General features: G+C 42.4%; 1 protein-coding gene across 1 annotated transcript in view; it reads right to left on the bottom strand.

Annotated features, from left to right (window-relative positions):
* Window positions 1–22,173, bottom strand: part of fn1b (fibronectin 1b) — a 22,949-nt gene extending 776 nt beyond the window's left edge. Inside the window, exons 1-45 of the mRNA XM_079462162.1 lie at window positions 21,944–22,173; window positions 21,736–21,864; window positions 21,406–21,543; window positions 20,954–21,085; window positions 20,658–20,795; window positions 19,848–20,009; window positions 19,478–19,675; window positions 19,188–19,370; window positions 18,917–19,093; window positions 18,017–18,169; window positions 17,542–17,670; window positions 17,157–17,297; window positions 15,940–16,052; window positions 14,997–15,165; window positions 14,610–14,786; window positions 14,401–14,529; window positions 14,220–14,309; window positions 13,951–14,145; window positions 11,973–12,251; window positions 11,150–11,419; window positions 10,682–10,776; window positions 10,207–10,375; window positions 9,567–9,653; window positions 8,897–9,085; window positions 6,562–6,750; window positions 6,347–6,436; window positions 5,995–6,261; window positions 5,792–5,908; window positions 5,534–5,707; window positions 5,172–5,327; window positions 4,959–5,072; window positions 4,292–4,588; window positions 3,784–4,080; window positions 3,504–3,691; window positions 3,335–3,422; window positions 3,084–3,266; window positions 2,918–3,007; window positions 2,620–2,808; window positions 2,455–2,544; window positions 1,198–1,685; window positions 960–1,098; window positions 711–872; window positions 503–628; window positions 200–306; window positions 11–100 (exon numbers count right to left, since the gene is read on the bottom strand). Coding sequence (XP_079318288.1) covers window positions 11–100; window positions 200–306; window positions 503–628; window positions 711–872; window positions 960–1,098; window positions 1,198–1,685; window positions 2,455–2,544; window positions 2,620–2,808; window positions 2,918–3,007; window positions 3,084–3,266; window positions 3,335–3,422; window positions 3,504–3,691; window positions 3,784–4,080; window positions 4,292–4,588; window positions 4,959–5,072; window positions 5,172–5,327; window positions 5,534–5,707; window positions 5,792–5,908; window positions 5,995–6,261; window positions 6,347–6,436; window positions 6,562–6,750; window positions 8,897–9,085; window positions 9,567–9,653; window positions 10,207–10,375; window positions 10,682–10,776; window positions 11,150–11,419; window positions 11,973–12,251; window positions 13,951–14,145; window positions 14,220–14,309; window positions 14,401–14,529; window positions 14,610–14,786; window positions 14,997–15,165; window positions 15,940–16,052; window positions 17,157–17,297; window positions 17,542–17,670; window positions 18,017–18,169; window positions 18,917–19,093; window positions 19,188–19,370; window positions 19,478–19,675; window positions 19,848–20,009; window positions 20,658–20,795; window positions 20,954–21,085; window positions 21,406–21,543; window positions 21,736–21,864; window positions 21,944–22,064 — 7,404 coding nt within the window. The 5' untranslated portion in view covers window positions 22,065–22,173. The remainder of the gene's footprint in view (window positions 1–10; window positions 101–199; window positions 307–502; window positions 629–710; window positions 873–959; window positions 1,099–1,197; window positions 1,686–2,454; window positions 2,545–2,619; window positions 2,809–2,917; window positions 3,008–3,083; window positions 3,267–3,334; window positions 3,423–3,503; window positions 3,692–3,783; window positions 4,081–4,291; window positions 4,589–4,958; window positions 5,073–5,171; window positions 5,328–5,533; window positions 5,708–5,791; window positions 5,909–5,994; window positions 6,262–6,346; window positions 6,437–6,561; window positions 6,751–8,896; window positions 9,086–9,566; window positions 9,654–10,206; window positions 10,376–10,681; window positions 10,777–11,149; window positions 11,420–11,972; window positions 12,252–13,950; window positions 14,146–14,219; window positions 14,310–14,400; window positions 14,530–14,609; window positions 14,787–14,996; window positions 15,166–15,939; window positions 16,053–17,156; window positions 17,298–17,541; window positions 17,671–18,016; window positions 18,170–18,916; window positions 19,094–19,187; window positions 19,371–19,477; window positions 19,676–19,847; window positions 20,010–20,657; window positions 20,796–20,953; window positions 21,086–21,405; window positions 21,544–21,735; window positions 21,865–21,943) is intronic.

Genomic DNA, 22,173 nt, shown 5'->3' with positions numbered 1-22,173 from the left:
ATGAACTCACCACTTTGTAACCGGTGTTTAAATTGACATTCTTCAGCAGGTCAGCGTTGACCTCAGTACCAGGTCTCCTGCAGTTCTCACAGCGCCATCCCTGGAGAGTAAATGCACACTGCTTTTAAACAACTCTTGTTTCCATAAACTCTCATTCATTAGTAACGTTAAGCAAAGAACGTGAATTAAGCGTCTATACCTGCTGTCCTCCATAGCACGTGCAAGTGCAGATTGCTCCTAAGTATTCCTTCTGCCATTGATTTCCCACCTGGTACATCTTTCCATCATCGTAACATACAGACTCATCTATGCAGAGATTTGTAAGGATTTTAATAAGAAGCTGTAAGGCTCGTCCAATGCTGCATTTGTCCACCTGCCGTTCTATCTAGTGCATATTCTAGTCTTTCAAATGGCACTTCATAGACCTAGAGCCAATTCAGATGCATTTGAAATTTGGCACAGTGCGAAGAACCATCATACGTAACTAAGAATTAAAACTTACGTGGTTCGCACTTGAACTCTCCTTTGCCGTTACCCAGACAAGTGCAGCTCATCATTTGACCGTTCTCCGCACGGCGTTCCCACTTTTCACCAATGCGGTAGTTGTTTCCATTGTCGTGACACCACTCTGCGTGGAGATTGAAGATTCAAATTCAATACGTTTTAGTCTACATGGAGAAGATCCTGACTTCAGGCTCGAGGTTACTCACTGGAGGAGTCGCATCTGAAATGTCCGCTACCCAAGCCAAGACATTTACACCAGAGTTTGAAGCCGGTCTCAGACATACGCTCCCATTCCTTACCAACATCATGGTAAGTGCCTGAAAAAGTGTCATAACACGAGTCCTTTTTGGACGAAACGTCTCCTGGAACTTTCCAAAAAGAAACACAGATATATTAGGATGATGCTAACCACATGCATTTTTCTTAGTGGAGTTCCAAAGTTCGTTGACCCTTACCCATGTTTCCAGCAGTCACGACTTCTTCCAAGATTTTGTGTCTGAGTGCTCCTTTAAGGGCCTCTACGATGACATTATAAGAGGCATCAGGGGTCAGACCAATCAGGGTGGCACTTGTGGACGTTGCAGGGAGACGCATCTGCAGAACAAGCAAACGTGCATCGGTAACTAAATTCTGTACAGTACAGTCACTCCTTATTCCAATATACCCTCATTCTCATCGTTTTCTGGTTCTCACCTGGAACATTTTTTCATCATTATGAGTAATGGGTTGACAAGACACCAAGTAGCTGCTGCTCTGCTCGTAGGGTTTCCATGAAATGGTTGTGTAAGTCTGGGCCTCCTGCGCTCTTCCCGTTCTGTCCGCTGGAAAACCAAGAGGATTGCCATCGCCAAGTTTTTCACTCACCTGAACAACCTGAGGCAGACGACCTCCATCGGGTGCTGCCTTGGGGATGTACACTAAGGTCTCTCCCACTTGAGGTACATAAGGCTGGGGTCTGGGTTGGTTAGGTTGAGAGCCTGTTTGAGGATGGTTAGGCGAGAAGCCTCTGTTGGGTTGAGTGGGCTCATTATTGTATTCTGTGTACTCCACGTGCTGCCCGTGCTCATTCGCTGACTCCGGCCCGGTGGGGCCCACTACATGAACACGGTTTTCAGTCTCAGGCACATCCAGTATGTCTGTGCCGGCATGGCGGGGCGGATTGGGCAGACTGGAGCTCAGCTCTGGGCGGGAAAAAGGTGTTAAAAGCAAAGCAGCAGCACAAGACACAGCCACAGTAGCATCTACAGGCCTGCAGCGTCAGTAAAGATTGAGTCAAGGAACGGTGGCATATCCAGATCTTACTTTAGACGGTTCAAGAAATCTAACAAATTCCACTATAATCAATAGGGATCTTTTTGTAAAGATGGTGACTAGAATACTAGTTACTTTTATTGTGTCATGCTATTTTTGAAAACGTTCGGACAAGCATAATTTCTCCAAAAGTTTGCATTGATAATTATTGAACTGTTTTGTTTCCACATGTTTATAATAAATTTAGAAACATTTATGGTCCCATTAAGGGTTTAATCCCTGGAAAGCTTGGTTTGAATAAATTAAATAAGGCAGCAATGAGCTAGCATTCCAGTTAACTTGGCAGATAAGCTAAGCCACATCAAAAGCAATATCCCATAATTTTGATATGGCTAAAATATTCAAGATGTTTTCGATAATTCTATCGAACAACTCCATTGAATATCTGAAATACTGTAAACTACGGTAAGCAAAACCTTGGCTTAGCCTGTCTGTTTTAAGAAAATGCCAGCCAGTGCGAAATCTAAGCTTTGAAAAGATATAGCGTTGGTTTATCAACATTTTTTTGTTAAACTTGTTTAATTATTACTGCAGCATGAATTCATTCTTGCAACCCCAACCATGTTTTAACAGCTTTTACCAAAACATTTGAGACAAAACATTAATAGCTTAGAGTCTGTGCAAATGAATGTCACTTACGAGTTCTGGCTGTACCGATCAGTGGTGCACTTCTCTGGTTATTCAGGACAGCAATGATCTTTATGATGTATTCAGTTGCTGGTCTCAGACCTGTTACAGTAACACAATTTTCCATAATGTTTGTCTAGAGCACCTGACATTAGCCCAAGTGAATCTGGATCTTACCGGTGATGGTGGCAGAGTTCTGGTCAGTGCGGGGGCGTGGTGTGACTTCACGAGGAGAACCTCCCTGTTCCTCGTAAGTGACATAATATCCTGTGATTTGTGTCGCCGGGGGTTGCCAAGTGAAGGCGATGGAAGTGGGAGTCAGAGAGGTAAACTGAAGGCTGGTCGGAGACTCTACAGCTGGGCGAGCTGCAAAAACAAAAAACGACAAATGCAAAGGTTCTTATGAAAGTAATCAACGTCATGTAGTGCACTTTGCACGTAATTCTCTTTTTCTGGAGAGGGTTAAGTTTCATACCGGTTGATTGAGTCAAAGTGAAAGGTGGGCTGCGAGTATTTCCATTTAAAGTATACATGTTGACCACATATATGATGCCTGGCTGTAAACCTGAGTTATGAAACAAAGTTAATTTAATTACCAGAAATATTCGTTCATTCAAACCAAACACTTGCAGTCTGCATACCAGTGACTATGTAGGAGGTTTGATCGGCAGGTATAGTTTTCCTGATGGTCGGGTAACTGCCTGTTTTGGGTATGGCTTCAATTAGGAAACCTGTCATTGGCTCGTTACTTACAACACGCCACGTAAGAGTGAAGGAGTTATCCTTTATATCTGAGACTCGGACTCTGCGAGGTGGGGTTATATCTGTGGAGCCAATAACAAATTATAAATGGTCTATAATGACATTTGTGTATTACTTAGAGGATACTTACTGTCAGCAGTGGTACATTGCCCAGTTAGAGGAGTGCTGCTTTCTGATCCCTTCAGAGCATAGACATGAATATTATAAGGAGTGGCCACCTGGAAGCAAACAACAGAAGCTTAGGCCAAAGATGTGTTGGTTGTGGTTGGTCAAAACAACCTTAAGACAAGTGATATTACCATGAGGCCGGGCACCAAGACTTGTGTGGAATCTGGCGCAACATTCATTTCTTTGGATGAGGCATACTGATTCTTTGGGGTGACTGTCACACGGTATCCAGAAAGCCTGATGTTAGGTGCTCGCCATGCCACAATAAAGGAGGATGGACTTATGTCGAGAAACTGAATTTGGGTGGGGGCAGGAACACCTGGGGAGGGTCAAGTACAGAGTAATTAACAAACAGGATAAAAATCATGACATTCAAGTATAAAGTCGAATTCCAAATAAAAGACACCCTACCAGTGGAACCGGTGTCCACGCGGGCGGTGTAATAGGTGCCTTCAAGGGGGTCCATTGGGAATCGTCCCTTCATGGGAATTACTCTAACACTGTACTGGGTTTCTGGGCGCAGTCCTTGGAGATGCAAACTGGTATCTTGTCCACGTGGGGTTGGTTGGTACTCTCTCTCTCCCTCTTCTGGACTAGAGTAGAGAACCCTGTAGGAGGTTACAGGCGTCCTTGGAGCATCCCAGGTCACAAGCATGGAGGTGGTGTCCACTTTGGAGAAGGTCAGGTCTTTCGTGTACGGATAGGATGCTAGATTGTTGGAAGGGTAAGGTTAGTAGATTAATTGTGCAAAAGTGTCTGTAACACAACAATGTTAACAAGAAGGTTGCTGGCTCCCACCCAATAAAGAAATTACTTTATCTGTTTGAACAAGCTGGGGAAGGTTGAGTTGAGAGTCAGCTCACTTGTAACAATGAAGATCATGGTTAAAAAGTAAATTTTCACGTCACTGATGTCCTACCAGAGGAATCGAAGTCCTCACGGGTGGTGGAATAGGTGCCTTCAAGTGTGTTTATGGGTAATCTCCCTTTCATGGGAATTACTTTAACGGTGTACTGGGTTCCTTGGCGCAGACCTTGAAGACGCACACTGGTATCTTGTCCTCGTGGGGCTGGTTGGAACTCTCTCTCTCCCTCCTCCGGACTAGAGTACATAACCCTGTAGGAGGTCACAGGGGTCTGTGGAGCATCCCAGGTCACAAGCATGGAGGTGGTATCCACCTTGGAGAAGGTCAGGTCCCTTGGGTGTGGCAAAGATGCTAGAGATTTAGAAGGGCAAAGTTAGCAAAGCAATGTGCACCGGAAGGTCGCTGGTTCAAGTCCTTTAGGAAACCGGCTTTGAACCACAAAATGTTTCTGTTCATACTAGGGCTGAAAGATTTGCGACCAACACAATATTAGACAGACTACACCATAACTGTTCTTTCCTGTAGTTCAGACATACAGTATATATTATGATCAAATTAGTTAAAAGGATTTTTTATGACTGATGCATTTTTATTAAGCTACTTCTATCACAGTACTACAATGACTTTCAGCCTTGTAAACATTTGAAAACATCAACATGACCATGATCATGACATGTCGGCACAGCAGCAAGTTCATGGTGATTATAAAAGAATCACTAACCTGTTGTAGATTTTTCCACCACAGGGGAGCTCTCACCCTCTTGACCAATAGCAACGACAGTAATCGTGTACTCCACCGTGGGCACTAGGCCATGTATGGTCATTTCTGTGCGCTCTGAATAAGGCAGGCAACAACACTTATATTATAACAAAATAAACAGTCTGAAAACCATGAGTAGAAATAAAAAAATAATAATAATGAGGGTTGTCTCACCAGGACCCACCACCTCATTAAATGAAGGGCCTGTCCCATCCTTGGGCGTTCCTGTTACTCTGTATCCTGTGATGGGGCCTCTTGCTGGGCTCCACCTGACTGTCATTTCATTATCATGAATATTACTAACATCCAAATCTGATGGGGATGCGATACCTGACAATAGAAAAGAGGACAGACCACATATACTTATGAAACTTGGAAAGTTGATGGTCATCTGAACACATCTGAATGTCTTGACAATTAAAGTTAGAATGGGTGCATACACAACTTTGACAGCTATGACAAAAGGATATATTTTTGATATTTTTGAGTACTGGAAGTAATTCTGAGTACAACTGGAGTTCATCATGTGTACTTACCGTCACCTGCGGTTCTGTGCGTGATTATAACTGGCGTGCTAGAGGCAGGACTATCTCCCCTGCCCGTCACAGCATACAGCGTGATGGTGTACTCTGTGTCCGGCCGCAGGCCCTGGATAGTGGCGGTGGATTCTGTTCCAGGGACAGTGAACTCTCTGGGTGTGTCTCTTTCACCTTCAAAACACCGTGATGGAATCAACAGCATTAAGAATCAAGAGAATCGATGTCACCTAAGATTTAACGTTGATTGCGCTTTACCTGTTTCACCATGCGTGATCTTGTAGTAGCGTACAGGGACTGCAGGAGCATCCCAGGAGATGGTGATGCTTGTTTGGGTGGTGGACTTCACGGCCAGATCACTGGGAGCATAGGAGACTACAAGTACAGTACAAACAAGTCTGAAAGTGAACTTTCCAATTCACACACTTGCTTTGGGTTTCCAATTATTCTTTAAATCTCACCAGTCGCTTGTTTTCCAGTAAGTGGGAGACTTTCTCTACCGCTGCTAACAGCGTAAATGTAGACAGTGTACTCGGTTTCAGGGGCCAGATTTGCCAGCGTGAAGTAATTTCTTGTCGGCGGAAGTCTCTCTTCTTTTGGACGTCCTTCACTGGTCGGCTGATAGCGAAGACGGTAGCCAGTAATGACGGCACGGGGGGCCATCCAGTGCACAGTAAATGAGTTAGTGGAGACGTCTGAGAAGTCCAGATCTGTGGGGGAGTCCAGTCCTGTGTGAAGCCAAAAACAATGAGATGTGCGAGATCTGACTTCACAGAGAGACAAGAAAACCATTGAACCTTTTCAAAGACTTACTTGTCTTCTGAACACCAGTAACACGTTTGCTCTCCTTGTCTTCATAGACGCACACCACGCTCACCAGATATTCTGTGTTTGGCATCAAGTCTGAATTGGAAGACATTGGTATTATCAGCAGGCGAAACAATTCTCATTTTCGTTGATCAAATTGCCCTTGTATGTTGAATCTACATGTTTCACTTAAGGTAATAAAGACATTGGGCATCTCTTACTCTGCAGGGTGAAGGTGTTTGTGCCGCCTCCCACGTTGACCTCCTGGGAGTCGTCATCATTATTGGTGGGATGGTAACGAATGACAAAGCGACTGATTTCAGTTGGCTGCACAGCGGGTGTGGTCCATGACACCCGCATGTTGTCTGAACCCACCTCTGCAAAGTTTAGGTTTGTTGGGGCTGGTACACCTGACACATCAATGGACAATTTGGGTTACCAACTCACAAGGTTACAAAGTTACCCATTCTTAATATCAAACGCTTATGGCTAGTGATTGGAAGCCGTCTGCTAAGGCTAACACATCTAAATGGCCTTTCCTTAAAATTATACCATACCATTTCTTACGACCCTTTATAAGTATGTCAGATGGTTACGACGAGGCTGTGTTGAAGCCCTTGCTCGAACAAGAGAAACAGATGGAAAGACAAGTTCTGCCTTTTAAAAATCTGCATCCTCTCACCCCATTACACCCCCCCCCCCCCTCTGAAACGTAAGGATTAACCTTTGTGGATTAATACACCAGACTGAGTTTGCTGTGTGATCACTGAGGGCCCGCTCTCCGCGTCATCTGTGATGGAAGTCACGGTGATGTCATAATTGATGCCCGGCTCCAGTCCGCGAACCGTATAATAGCTGCTGGAGGAGTTCACAACGTCCTCCAAGATGGGGGAACTCTGGCCGGTCGGAACAACCATAATGTGGTATCCGGTAACCGCTGGGTAATTAACCGGATTCCATCTAATGCCGATTGTGGTGTCCGTGAAATCGACAAAGTTGAGATCACCCACCACAGGCACATCTTTAATTCGGTTTACAAAGGCACGATCATGAGGAAAGGACACAGGAGACAAGACAAACAGGAGCAATGACAATGAACAAACGAACACAAGCAAATTAACGTTTGAGGTTATCAGTGGACACATGCAACATGCAATGACAATGATTGAATGCATTAATAAAACAAATGCAGTTAGTCACACTACAACAGATCCATTCAACGGGTTTGGAATCAACACACTGAACTTTAAGTGAAACTGAGAATTACACGTGTATTTTCATGATGCCCATACAGATGAAAGAAGAAGAGCTTGTTTAAAGCCGTTCACATGCATATTTTCCTAATATTGTATTCTGTATTTATTCTAACTGTATATCCTGCACTTGCTAACTGCACTTCTGGTTAGACCTAAACTACATTTCGTTACACTGTACTTGTATATGTGTAATGACAATAAAGTTGAATCTAATCTAATCTAATATATATCACAGAGAGACAAGAAAACCATAATATATATAGGAGTATTGAAGGTGCTCCCATCTACAGTCTATATACAGTACATTTATACATTTTTATATTTAATCTAATATAAAAGAATATATCCGGAATAGATATATACTGCATAAGGGATAATGTACAGGCAGCTGGTTGTTATCCCTTCAATGTGATCGGCTGAGGGTCTTGTGTCTCACTGAAGGGGTTTATTTCATGATAACAGCCTGCTGTTCGTACATTATCACGCTTATTACATGACTTCTGGCCACATGAGAAAAAAACTGGACATGAAATGTGAATTAGAAATATTTGATGAGCACATTTTTACTGAATGCAGAACTTCTGTGAGGAAAATCAGTTTAGTTTTGGTTTTAAAGTGCAACATTCCAACGTCACAAACAAGCAATTTGGTTTAATCATTTGTAAATATAATGTCATATATGTTATTAAAAGACAGATTTATATTTAATGTTTGTGTAATATTAAACTGCCACTCTGGAAATGATTTGCATCATCAGGGATCGGGGTATTTGACAACACCTTAGAACTCGGCGCAGCCAATCTGAATCAAGCACCAGAACTGACCGTTTTATTATACCCTGAATTATTCACAGCCTAAATATCTTTTGATTTACTTTATTTGACCAAACCTTGCTACGCATGCGGAATAAGTGTTTTATAAGAGCAATAAGCCGTGTGAAGCAGTGTGTTACAGTCCATTATATAACAGCTGAGGGGCTTTAATGACTCGTGCCACAACACCATGAGCTGTTAACAAATGAACTGCAACACACTGTTTCTAGGGGAATATTGCTTTAATAACAACCGACAAATAGCACTGGTACAAAAGCATTTCATGGTTCTGCTTTTGCACTCTACACAAACATAAGAATGACATACAAACACATGTAAAAGCGCACATGTGATCGACACCTCAGGGCTTTATACACAAGAGCTGTCTAGTATTCACTTCACAGTAACGTTCATCTGGTGAAAGAAAACCTTTAGACAACCGCTGAACATGTTTATATCTGCTCAAGTGGAGTGTCACGAGGTCTCACCTTGCGTGATGGTGGTGGTCACAGGCTCGCTCTCCCGGTGGTCTTTAATGGTGTAGACGCTGATGTTGTACTCAATGCCTGGACTCAGGTTCTCGAGGACGCACGAGGTTTCCTCCTTCTGAACAAACTCCTCCAGAGTGTTTCCACGGCCTCTGGTTGGCGTGCATGTGACTCTGTAACTGCTGATGTCTGAGGAGATGATGGAGCAAAGGTCAAAATGAAAAGTGCTGTACAACTTATGTGATCTATTTGCTGAAATAAGAGTAAAAAACATAAAGAGTAAAAAACAAAGATGACTGGATGAGTAAAGGAATAAGCAAACGAGGACGTCTGTTCAAGTCTCATGTGTGTCTCAGATGTTTCTCTTGAGGAAAAAAAGAGTCAGAAATGTGTCTGTCATGTGAGTTTGAGAAGAGACGTGATCAATGTGTCAAACTGAGCTCAGATTTGTCTCGTCTGCATTCACAAGTCAATATTACTGAAGATCTCAATGTGAACTCAAACATTTCTCTACACACACACGCACGCACGCACACACACACACACACACACACACACACACACACACACACACACACACACGCACACTGCATAATAGTTCAAGGTCCATCAGTGCGCTTCAAAGTAAAGTGTGATTAGAGTAAAGAGTGGGTGTACGGTCAATATTTACCGGGACTCGTGGTGCTGGTCCAACTCACATTGAGTTCACCGGTGTCAGGGTTGGACACGACATTCAGGTCAGACGGTGGGGACAAAGCTAAAGTAACAGAGAAAAGATGAATGGATGTTAGAAAATGTGTGTCGTATTTTCTCGCTCAGAATGGGTTTCTTGATAAGCATTTTTGTTTTGATTGCTAGAAATGTCTAAACATTCTTACTTGACCAGGAAAGTGACAGAAGACATTTAGTCTTGTTTCATGAAAGTGGATATGAAAACGAAGTGAGCTTATGTTTAACACAAATAAAGCAAATTTAATATTCATTTTTCTTCCGCACCTAATTTTCTCACCACATTTTTAAATCAAAATATATTTTTACTGTAAAAAATAGAATACAAATACGTGGGTAGTATGTAATTTTCTGGAGGATCTATTGACAGAAATGCAATATAATAAACATATCTGTGTGTTCAGAGGTGTATAAAGACCTTACATCATGAAGCGTTATGTATTTATGATCTTAGAATGAGCTTTTTCTATCTACAAAAATACGGAGTAAGAAATACATTTTCGTACAGAAACTACAAAGATGAAAGTCAAACTAAAGTCTTAAACTAAACCTCTCTGAAGCAAGACCCCTGAATGGCTCACATGTCATGATTGTGTTGGTGATGGGGCTGCCGTGCTTTCGACCGTTGAACACGGGTTGCATGCTGTAGATGTACTCCACTCCTGGAGACAGACCAGACACGACAATACTGCCGCTGTCAGACGTTTCATCTCTGGGAGACTCGCCTCCTTGTGCCGGCCGCAGGGACAACTGAAGAAACATAGAAAAGCCATATACTGTCAGCTTTTTTCTGGAAACGTGGAGGTAAATCTTTCTAAAAGAACTTTTCTGTATCAGGTGTCAATATTTATTCACCCTTACGTTGCTTAACACATGTATGTGGCTGTTTTTTAGTGGAACACAATCAAAGGTATTTTGAGAAATGTCTCAGTGGTTTTGTGTCCGTACAATGGAAGTCAACATTATCCAATATTGTTTGACTATCAACGCTCTGAAAAAAATCTCCTTTTGAAGAAAGAAAGTCACACAGGTTTGCAATTGTAAAGATATGTATACCTTGTAGCTGAATCGCAGTACGGGGGTCCAGGAGATTACGAGGGACGTGTCTGTGACTTCAGTTGTAAATCGAGGAGCTTTACCTGTCGACTGAGCTGAGGAAGCAAACAAAAGAGAGCAGGTGCATTCAAAAACCAGACATTACTCACTCCGGCCCATAGTGGGCACAAGAGAGAGTCTTCATCTAAAGAGAGAAGTAGAGAGGCTCCAAGCAATATGGAAAGTCTGAATTTTCCATCTCCTACTTGGAGGGAATAAAACAGCACTTCATTGCAGCTTGGAAATCCAGACGGAAATATGTTCGTACCATTTCATATTTTCCAAACCTCACACAACAGACAAGTACTGTATGTAGACAAAGGTCAGGAATATATTTGTGAATGGCGTGATGCACTAAAGAAAACATTTTAAGCAAACTTGGAGTTCGGTTGATAAACACATGAATGAGACTCAAATGATGAAACGCACATGTTCTGAAGACATCGGTCAGTCCCTCGCTGAGTGCGTTCCCTTGCTCTGAGTGCAGGGTGATCATGTACTCGGTGTCGGGATGAAGGCTGGTGATGGTGTACTGAGACTCGTGACCTGGGATCTTCAGCTGTTTGGGGCTAGTTTGGGAGTTTCCTGTGCTGATATAAAGACGATATCCAGTGATCTGTGAGCTGGGGACGGACCAGACGAGCAAAACACTGTTCTCAGTGATGTCCGTAAAGCGCAGGTCGCTCGGAGCATCGGGTTCTGTGGATAGAGAGCAGCGGGTTATTGACCACACTGCTTTTACACAACTAGTTACTGTAAGTAAGGAATAATGTACAGGCAGCCGGTTGTTATGGCAGAATAATCCCATTCAATGTGATCAGGACGTGAAGCTGAAGGGGCTTATTTCGCCATAACAACCAGCTGCTTGTTCATTATTACACAGCTGCTTGAGAAAAAAACTGGACATAAAATGTGAATTTGAAATATGTTATTAGCTCATTTTTACTGAATTCAGACCTTCTGCGAGGAAAAGCCGTTTAGTTTGGGTTTTAAAGTAAGAAACGACGTTCAAACGTCATGAATGGTCAATTTGGTTAAATCATTTGTAAATATAATGTCATATGTGTTATTAAAAGACAAATATATAATTAATTTTTCAAAAAACCTGTCAAAATGATTTGCTGCATCCGCATTACCCTGTGTTATTAGTTTTGAGAGGTTGTTATCTGGGAATAACGATCCTGCAAATGTCTGGACTGACCAATCAGAACCAAGCAGTCCAACGAGCCGTGTAATAAAACTAGTAACTCACTCGTGGATTTCTCTCCAATCAGAGGTTCACTGTCGGCACTTCCACTGATGGCGTAGATGTGGAAGCGGTAGAGGGTTCCGGGCTGGAGGTGAGTGAGCTCTGCGTTAGCGTTGTGCGTGACGGGAAGTTGAAGAGGTCTCTGGACGCGACCGTTGGTGCTCACGGGGGCAAAGGTCACGCGGTATCCCGAGACCTCAGTGGGAGGACCGGTCCATGTGATGGTGATCTTGGAATCGGTAACTTCGTAGAACTGCAGGTCAGTGGGGGCTTGGACCTCCTCTGTGAGCAACATGGAAAGAAAAACACTGCTTATTAAGTGTACTAAAAAGTATATTTAAATTAGAACGTATGCTGATATCTGTGTACTAGAAATATCCTTGTAAGTCTACTCTTTCAGTACTACTTGGGACTAAATTGGCCCACTTTTTAGTTAATATAAAAGTATTCTTATAAGGATACTACATAACAATGACTATCAGTAGTACACTTCACGTACACAACTACCGTAGTTTCCGCAAGTATTTATTTTGTATTGCAACTGTAATACAAGAATACTGTAAGCAGGGCTGGGAAGAAAAAACGGCCCGGACCATCAGATTTTCTGACCGGGAGGGTGCTGGAGGTTGTAGGGCATGCTCAGGTCTGTTGACTGGGGGGGTTCATGGTTAATTCTGTCGACGGGGGGATGGCCTGCATACATTTATTTTTCACGTCTAATTCATTATTATGATATAAAAACACGTCATCAAACGCAACATTTATAAAACTTTATTACTTTACATCCTCAATAAAGCTGATTTCTTATTCACGCTTGCTTGATTATTAGAGGTGGGGTTGAAGACGACAGATCCCATGTATCCACGCTCCTTCACAGCGTCATCAAATGATGCCCTTGTTGTTGTTTTGAACATATCTGTTTTGAATGGGAATCCTACAAACTGGGCCCATAAGTGTTATTTTACTCATATTACTAAAAAAGTACATAAAATGTAGACTGAAAGTATTCTTAGTTTTAAAAAGTATACTAATAACACACTTCTTTCTTTGTGAGGGTATACAGTTAGAGGTATGATTCTCTTCACACAAACAGCACAGGAAGGGTTCATATTTGGGATGAGGATCACATTCCTCCACACTATGAGCAACAGAAATATAAACATTTGTATAATTAAGAATCTCTGTATATACTCACTAAAGGCTTTTGGGAGCGTTCCAAAAACATAAAGAGCTTTATTAGCTTAAAGACAGGAAAAAGATCTCATAAGAAAGTGCATGTTTGGTAAAGAGACGGTAACTGGGACCATTTGGGGAGAGCACAAAAACACACTCAGATCTTCCCAGTCCATCCTTATAAGGTCATTCTGGCTCGGAGCAAACACTAAACTGCAGCATCTGCTAGTGTCACTTCATACCCTGAAGAACATCTGGACACGTGAGAGACAAACTGAGGTACTACGGCCAAAAAGCTCCAATCAAAGAAAAATGAATCAACAGCCTCTTAAAAAACGTCAGCAAGTTGGAAAACATTTTCAAACAAAAATCTACCAAAATAAATGTGTTTGTTGGTGCTGCAGGTAAGGCTCATTCACACCAAGAACAGTCACTTCAGCCATAACTGTATTAGGGTCCCGATTAGGAGTGTGATAATATGCCATCATTGACAATAACCGTGATACTTAAAACCACCGACATCGTGTTGTTTCTACACATATTGTAAACTATTCAGCAGCCACAATGGTTACAAACACTCTCTGCCTCGCCAGACTTTTGTTCTCAGCGTGATTCATTGACTAAATAACCCACAAAATAAACAAAATTCAAGATGAATACATTTTTTGAAAAAAGCAGCAGATACCACGATAATACCATGAGCGAAACGCTTCCGGTCACGATAACCGAGTTGTGGAAAAAGTTGATATAGTGATAACTAGGGCGATTCTGAATGGAATGATAGGCTTCAAATGTGCTGAAATCTTACCAGGTTTAGATTTTCCAGAAGTGCTGACCTGAAGGTCCAAAGGTTCACTCTCCATGTTTTCCTTCACTGAGTAAATACTGACGTTATACCTCAGGCCAGGTCGAAGGTCACCCAACGTCACAGATGTCTGAGTCTCGGGCAAGATCAGCTCAGTACTGCTCCCCTCGACCGACGGCGTGTAAATAACACGGTATCCTAAACACATGCGTTTATTATTATAAAACTAGAAGACAGTTTTGAGTGTAGCTGAAGGTGTTACCGATGCTAACCTGTGATTGGTGCGCTGGGTTTCGACCATCTGATCACGATGGACCTCTCCCGGACATCAGTGACCTGGTGATCGGTCGGCCTGTCGGGTGCTGCAATGACACAGACAAGAGTCGAGGTTCGGCCATCATATAAAAACATTTGAAAAGCGATCTGTTAACAGAGCGGCGATGGTCAGCTCACCGGTGGTCTGAGCGGTGGTCAAGATGAGATTTGTGTTTCCTTCTGGATTGACTTCAAACACTTGCACGCTGTATCTACGGCCAGGCAGAAGATCTTGGAGGTTCACTGATGTAGTTTTGCTGGGGAGGTCTGTATTTAAACACAACGACAAAATATTGATGGTTTCCCTCCAGTCGCTCTTCAACACGAGGCCGTCTGATGATACTCACTGATGACTTGTGGCTGGGCTCCGTCCTCCGAGAGCTCATATTCCACTCGGAATCCAGACACGGTGTCGGACGCGGACACCCATGAGATCACAAAGCTGCTGGATGTGATCTCGGTAACGGACTCAGAGGTGTCCACTACGGCCAGAGGCTGGGTGGTATCGCCCTCCGCTCTAGCCACTGCAGCAAAGAATGTCAAGTCTGATGGTGGTCACTAATGCATTTGGCCGATGCTTTTTTACAAAGTGACTTTCAGAATGAAAGTGATAAATAAAAAGAAAGATTACAACAGACAATGAGCGCTATCGCAATTTTGAGATTACTAGCGTTGGTCAAAAGGACAGAAAGGAGATCAGAATCAATATAAATATAAAGGACGAATTCACTCACGAGAGCCGTACGTAGTTGTGAAGTCAAAGCGAGTGACCTCTCGGGGTCCGTAGCGCAAAATGCTGATCAGTTGACCCTCATAGGTCAAACCTGGTTTCAATCCTGAAATGGTGTGCGAGTTTATGTGACTGGGAATGTTCGCTTCTTTCCAGGCTGAGCGTGAATGTTTCTGCGAAAGGAAAATATTTGCTAAAAACAGGCCGTTATAATGTCTATTTTATTCTATTATATATTATATTTGAATATATGATTTAAAAACAAAGAATATAATATATTCGTACATCGTTTTTAATAAATACTAAATACAATGATTTTGTTGTCTATAAAACATAATTAAGTTTTTTAAAGCCTTGAGAAACATTTTAGTGAAGTGATCTTAAACGTTGGCATGGCAGCGTATGACTGTCTGACTGTGACAGTAAAGGGTGAACTTTTCAATGTCCTCTGACCTGAAAAATGAAATATTGTCTAAATAAATATTAAATTATTTTAAAAATACATTTAAAACCATAAAAATCTCCCCGGCCCTACAAATGAATAATCAATAGAAAATGTATAAAATATATATATATAAAATGCACTCAGACCTGAATATATAAATCTTAGTCCAAATACCATTTGGGAGATGAACATGTAGTACTTTATCAATTGAATTGTATACACTCAGGCAAAAATGACTGTACATGTGAAGCTTTTTTGTTCTAGTTAGAAAATCGATTCATGAACAATTTGGCAAGAATCCACTCAAGTGAACGATGAGTAAATGTGTGTTTTGAAGTTCAAGGTTTTTGGCTTGTTTGTGAGTGTTGAAATCTCAACCCGCTCTTTCACATGAACTGTGCACAAACATGGACAAAACGTCTCTGCTTCAAAGAATCAAGACCAAGAGAAATGAATGTATACAAATCTGAACAAGCTGTGCTTTTTGCATCACATGACTTACAACTCTCCACTTGAGAATATATTGGGTGATGTGGGCAGAAGGCGGCGCGTTCCACTGGATGGGATGAGAGTTGGGTTGATTTCCAGCTTCTGTGATGATGACGCGAACAGGAGCTTTTGGAAGTAAAGGTCAGTATACTGTTAGCTACTGTTGTAGTATAAAGGTCGTCATTTACAATTGTTTTTAATATTGAATGCGAGATGAGGTGACTTTTATAAACAAACAATTGACTGTGAAGGAAAGAAAAACAAAGACGTCTGGAAAACAGTCTGGTTTATATGAAAGAAAACATCAGGACTGATTCATGTTTGGAGAGGACGGTCAAATCTATCGTCAAGACAGAAGAAAACAACAACAACTGTCGTTGGTGTTGAAGGGTCCGGGGGGACGACTGCGTGGGCGCAGTGTTAAAAATCACACCCGGCCAAAACATTCTTCATCCACTTTATCCTTTATTATCCCGACGGGTTGGTTTAACAGCTGCATGCAATTCAAAGCAGTGAGGTCATTTCAAACAGTCCTCTTCTCTTTGCTTCCCGTAAATCTCACTTTATTCAAACCAAAATGTGTCCATTCAAACCGCATCCTCCAGAAACCTCAAAGAAAACTTCACATTGGTGACCTTCTATTAAAAGTGTGCTAAAGATCAAATCATATACAGATGGCCACGCTACGTCCTAAAAATATTGCTCACACTTTTCTTTGAAAAAGGCAACAAATGTCAAAGTCTCTACGCCCACAGGCCATTTGGTGCAGTTCTTAGGTAAACAGTGAAAAGCTATGAAAGGATCCCATTTGCTACGGTACGGCCAGAGACAAAAATAAAACCATTGGATCAGTCGATCACAAGAACACAAAAAGATCCAACACCGTGCCATTTGAAAGCCAGATTTTCTGTAAATAACGACTATAGTGTATGAGGGACACATTTTTATCGTCCTTTAAAGAGTTAGTGATCCAACAGGGTTGCCAGATCTGCATAACAAAATCTGTCCAATGAACCCTGCCCAAAAACCTATACGTCACTCTCACACCTAAAATCCTAATTTTCCTTACACATGCGAATAAAAGCTCATGAACAAAATCTAGACACTTTTATCCCACCAAACACAACCCACAACAACAATTGTAGAGTTAAACAGACCTGGCAACCCTGGTTGATATTTTTCGTGTTGTTTGCTTGGACATTTGAAATGCAGAGTTGTGAGATCTCTTACCAGTAGACTGCAGGGGTTCACAGGCCAGCTCGCCTATGCCATTGCCATAACACGAACACCTATGAGGGATGCTCTGGATCACCTTGTTCCACGTCTCACCTATCTGGTGAAATGCCTTGGTCTCCGGCTCCTGGCACTGATCTAAAGAAAGAAACTTCTGCATAAATGGTTTGTTCACATACAGCTAAAATGCTCTCTTTTGTTCCAAGTCGGACATGTTTGCAAAGGCCATTGTTCAATTACGACTGTTCGCTTTGAATCAAAGGAAATGTGGAAACTATAAGGCAGACACTTTGAACTTTTAAAGGAAAGTTCTGACATTTCGTTGGAGACACGGAACAGGAGAAATCAGACTGAGCGAGTGTGTTAAGAGGGACACACTTACCGATGGCATCACACTTCCAGCGTCCGCGGCCCTGACCAAAGCACGTACAGTTCATCATGTAGCCCTGATCGTGTCGCTTCTCAAAGGTCTCGTTCACCTCATACGTCTGGCCTTCCAAGACGCACTGGTCTGAAACAAGCAACACAATTGTTTTGGGATAAAACATGGTTTTATTATAGTAAAAAAAGTGTATTACTTAACCTTTGTTATGATTATTTTAAATGATTTTAAATATTTGAATAGTTTGGTTCCAAAAAAAATCATGTTTTTCTTGTGTTTTATTGTGTTAGTCAGCTGTATTGAGTTATTATGGCTTAAATCAAAACAAACCAGATTAAGTTTGCACAAGAAAGACACATCTTCATCTATTCTCTGTTTGCTCCACAAGGCATTTTCCGTACTTGACTTGACCCTGTGACACATCACTGACCGATAAGTCCGATAAGAGTTGAGTTCAATTAAAGCACACATTAACCTCGGAGCTGTGTGTGTGAAATGCAGCTCCATTCCCCGCGGCCGCTCCCCTGACACTTGCAGCGCATCATGTGACCCAGTGTGTCATGCCGCTTGTCCCATTCATCTCCAACCCGGTACATGACGTCATTGACAGAGCACACTTCCTCATGAGCTGCATTATAAAATAAAGACACACAGAAACGTTCAAATCAGTTAATACTGCTATTAAACTACACCTACATCAAGCCGTTTATATCTCAATGCAAAGGTCTGTGTGAAACCCAGCACAACGCAATGTCTAGTTTGGACTGGAGCCCGTCTCTGGACCCTGACCAGGGCGGACCCGGCAGATCCAGGCAACGAATCAACACTCGCTCACTACATGCTCTTAAAACTCCCACGTCCTTAAAGGCTTTTATACACGGCTGGAGAACTCATTCGCAGATCGCTGGATGTCAAGACCTGATCGCATAAACAAGCGATTAAACAAAGAAGCCATAAGAAGCTTCACTCTGTCAGAATCCAATAAAAAGCACCAGTTCGATACAATACACAATACGACAGTATCACAATCTTTGGAAGTGAAATGAAACTGAAATTCAAATAACAGATTTATTTCCTAATCATTTTTTATGAATATGTCAATAAAACTTGTTATTCAATTGACAACATTAAAGAATCAATTGAACCTTTTGCTTTTAATTTAATACAAATGAACATACATTTTAACATAAAAGCTCAATTCTAAGAAAGAGCATATTAAAGAGAAAACAATATATATGTTGACTCATGCCATAATTTGAGTCATTTTGAACAAAAAAAGTCATATTTCCTGTAACATGATATATTGTGCCACGATACTGTATATCGTTACACACCTTGTTAATCCACAGGAGAATTCATCATGATTTACTCTTACCTTTCATCGGACAGAATCCAAATTTTTGTTCTCTGTCATAGTCGGTCGTGGTACCGCACCACTTCATGCCGTCACGCCGGCCGTCAGATGTGCAGTCGGTGTAGTTCCGTCCGTTGTAGACGAAGGGGAACTTGCAGAGTGCTCCATTGGAGTTTCCTCCTCGAGTCGTCACCAGCACTAGAAGGTCAATAAACGGCACGATTAGAAAAACCCAATCTTGTTTGAATAACTTCATCAGACAGAGCAACAGCTAGCTTTCGGATTCACTGACGGTTTCTCTGCGTGCAGAATGAGTACATGGCATCATTGTCGTAATTGGAGGTGGTGCTGCACCACAGCTGGCCGTCGGTCTGACCCTCCGAGATGCAGGAGTAGTACGTGTCTCCACTGAATATGAAGGGGAAGACACACGGCTGCCCGCCAGAGTTGCCGCCATAAACCTGTGACTGTCCGTCTGCGTAGACCGATACAAAAAACAACATTATTAAAAATGAAGGAACCATTGCAGTAGGATGTACTACAGCATTTCCATTTGGATTTCACTTCCGAGCGAACAATTACCATGCTCCTCGCAGCTGATTCCTCCACCGATACACGTGCACAGCATCTCCTTGCTGCCCTGAGTCCTGCTCCAGCTCATCCCGTTGGAGTACGCCACACCGGAATCGCTTTTGCAGTTGGCCTCCTCAAGCACTTCAGACAGAACGTCGACCTGCTCCGTCATTGGTCGGACCACATGATTGACTCTATCAATAGTACCTGGATGAAAGAAAACAGAATCATGCAATAATTCAACAAGACCCTAAAAGAAATCAAATAGAATTAAATCGGTGAGGCATCACATGAACCTTTATTTACCAATATCGTGAAGAACTGGCAAATAAAATGTTCAATAAAACTTTACTGCTATTTGAGAACACCTCACACGTACCGATGGCAGGGTTGGAGTGGGAAGCGGCATGTCTTTCGCACTTCCATTCTCCGCGTCCATTGCCAGTGCACAGACAATGCAGGGTGTTTCCACTGGAGTCCTGTTTGTTCCAGGTCTCGCCGATACGGTACGAGGTTCTGGTGTCCTGGTCATTACAACGATCTAAAAAAAGATGCATTATGGCTCAATAAAAATCAAGCATCATAAGTATGCACTTTGGAGACGCTCCCTAGGAATCAAAATCTTTCATGAACTTCTTCAGCTACAACAACGTGATTCCTCAAAGGTGATAATGATTTCTTAATGGTACTAAACACAACATCCAGCCAGCTCCCTCTGCAGAATTTGTGTTTGAGAAACACCTCCACACCATCACTCCTCAGCAGTTCGTCTTTTTTATGACCATAACAGTGTTGCTGACGCTTTTCAGAGCGATGAAGGAAGTTACGTCTCGCTTCATTTCTCGGCATCATCAGCTGTGGAAAGTGCAGGCAGAGATTTTCCATGTGCATGTTGCCGTTGAGTCGCAGGAGTCGTGCAGACCTCACTGGAGATTATGTAATAAGGGTGTGGCGTGCAAATAATTACAGAGTCATGAAAGGAGACATTGAAAAATACAGGGCAGAATGGAGAGATCTCGTCAGCAACGTCATCATTTGAAACAGTTTTACCCACAATAATGTGAAAACAACAACTACATTTTGAACATACTTGTGGTAACTTCACGTCGTTGGTCAAGACAAAGTTAGGTAGCTAAAACATTTCAAGATTCCCATTTGGCAGCCTTTGTGATAAAAAGCCAACACTCACTTCTGGAGGTGCAGGTGATGCGTCCGTTACCCTCCCCCAAACACGTGCAGTCCACGATCATCCAGCCCTGATAGGGTTTCTGCCACATCTGGCCCACCACGTATGAGGTTCCTTGTGAGTCGTCATAGCAACGCTCCGCTGTGCAGAAACAGCAGTGTTTCATTTTAGTCGTTCAGGTTGGGTGTAGTTGGCAAGCAAAATTTCATACAAAGCCACATTTATAACCTTTTAAAAATCAAAGTTGATCTTTTTATGCAGGAGTCCCAATGATACTACTGAAGACAAAACACACTCACAAATGGGTTGACAGGTCCACTCTCCCTTTCCATTGCCAAGGCACACACACTTAAGCATGTAATCTCCTGTGTCGTGGGGTCGTGTCCAAGTCTCCCCAATTCTGTATGAGTTACCTCCTTCGTGGCAGCGATCTGAGTGCAAGCAAAGCTGATCAGTTCAATGTACACATTACTGTATTGTATTGATAAATCAACAATTTGCTAGTATACTCAGCTTTGTTGTATTCACTACACATTAAAGAACACCATTGCAATTAACAAAAATATATGTATGTAGTGCTGTGGGTCTCAAAGATTTAATGGTGTTCCATTGGTTCCCATAAGCTTGATGATAGCAGCACATTACAGTAACCACACAGACCATCAGAGTTTATATTTAAATGAATACAATTCTCAATATAATCATTCAATATATTCTAAGTTTCTATTTTTGCTACCGCGAGAGGACTTACTTGCGATGGTGCAGCTGATTTTGCCTTTGCCAGACCCGATACAGGTACAGTCCCATATCATTTCATCCTTGGGTCGCTCGTAGGTTTCTCCGACTCGGTAAGATCGGGCGTTGAATTTGTCATAGCACGATTCCTCGGCTAAAGATGTAAGAAAGGCGACCAGTACAAACAAAACTTCGTATCAAACATTGAAAATGAGCAAAGTACCCGCTGAGCGCTTTTATGTCCGTGCGTAATTGTGCGTGACGCGCATTCGTTCATTCTTACAGAAATACTGACGCGTATGTCTTTAAAGCATACAAGCATAAATCACTGCATGTCGAACCTCACCTGCAGGTTTGGATTTACACTTGATCCCCGAAACCCCATGACAAGTGCACAGAAGTGTGCTGCTGCCCATGAAGGGACGCTCCCACTGATCGTTCAACTTATAAACGCGCCCGTTCTCGGTACAGCCACCTGTGGTGAAAAAGCACATCCATCTATCCATCTATCGAACATTATTAAACATCAACACAAGAATAAATAATGAACATACTTGAATGCATTGCTAAACTTCGTGCTTCATCCAAAACCGGGTCCACCGAAAATTGCGTACAGTGGACAGATCCGCCGATGCACAACAGCACCAGAAGCCTCATTACCGGGCTCCGGGTCATTGTCACCCGATATGAAAAGCAGCAGAGGGTTGCTTCACTTAACGTTGATGTCCAGTATTTGATATTCCCCTGAATCCACTGAACCTCGCCGTCCGGCTGTTATGGGACG

The sequence above is a fragment of the Barbatula barbatula genome (genome assembly GCF_947034865.1).
Source record: "Barbatula barbatula genome assembly, chromosome: 8".
In the NCBI taxonomy this organism is placed as follows: Eukaryota; Metazoa; Chordata; class Actinopteri; order Cypriniformes; family Nemacheilidae; genus Barbatula; species Barbatula barbatula.
This window is presented reverse-complemented; position numbering and strand designations above follow the sequence as displayed.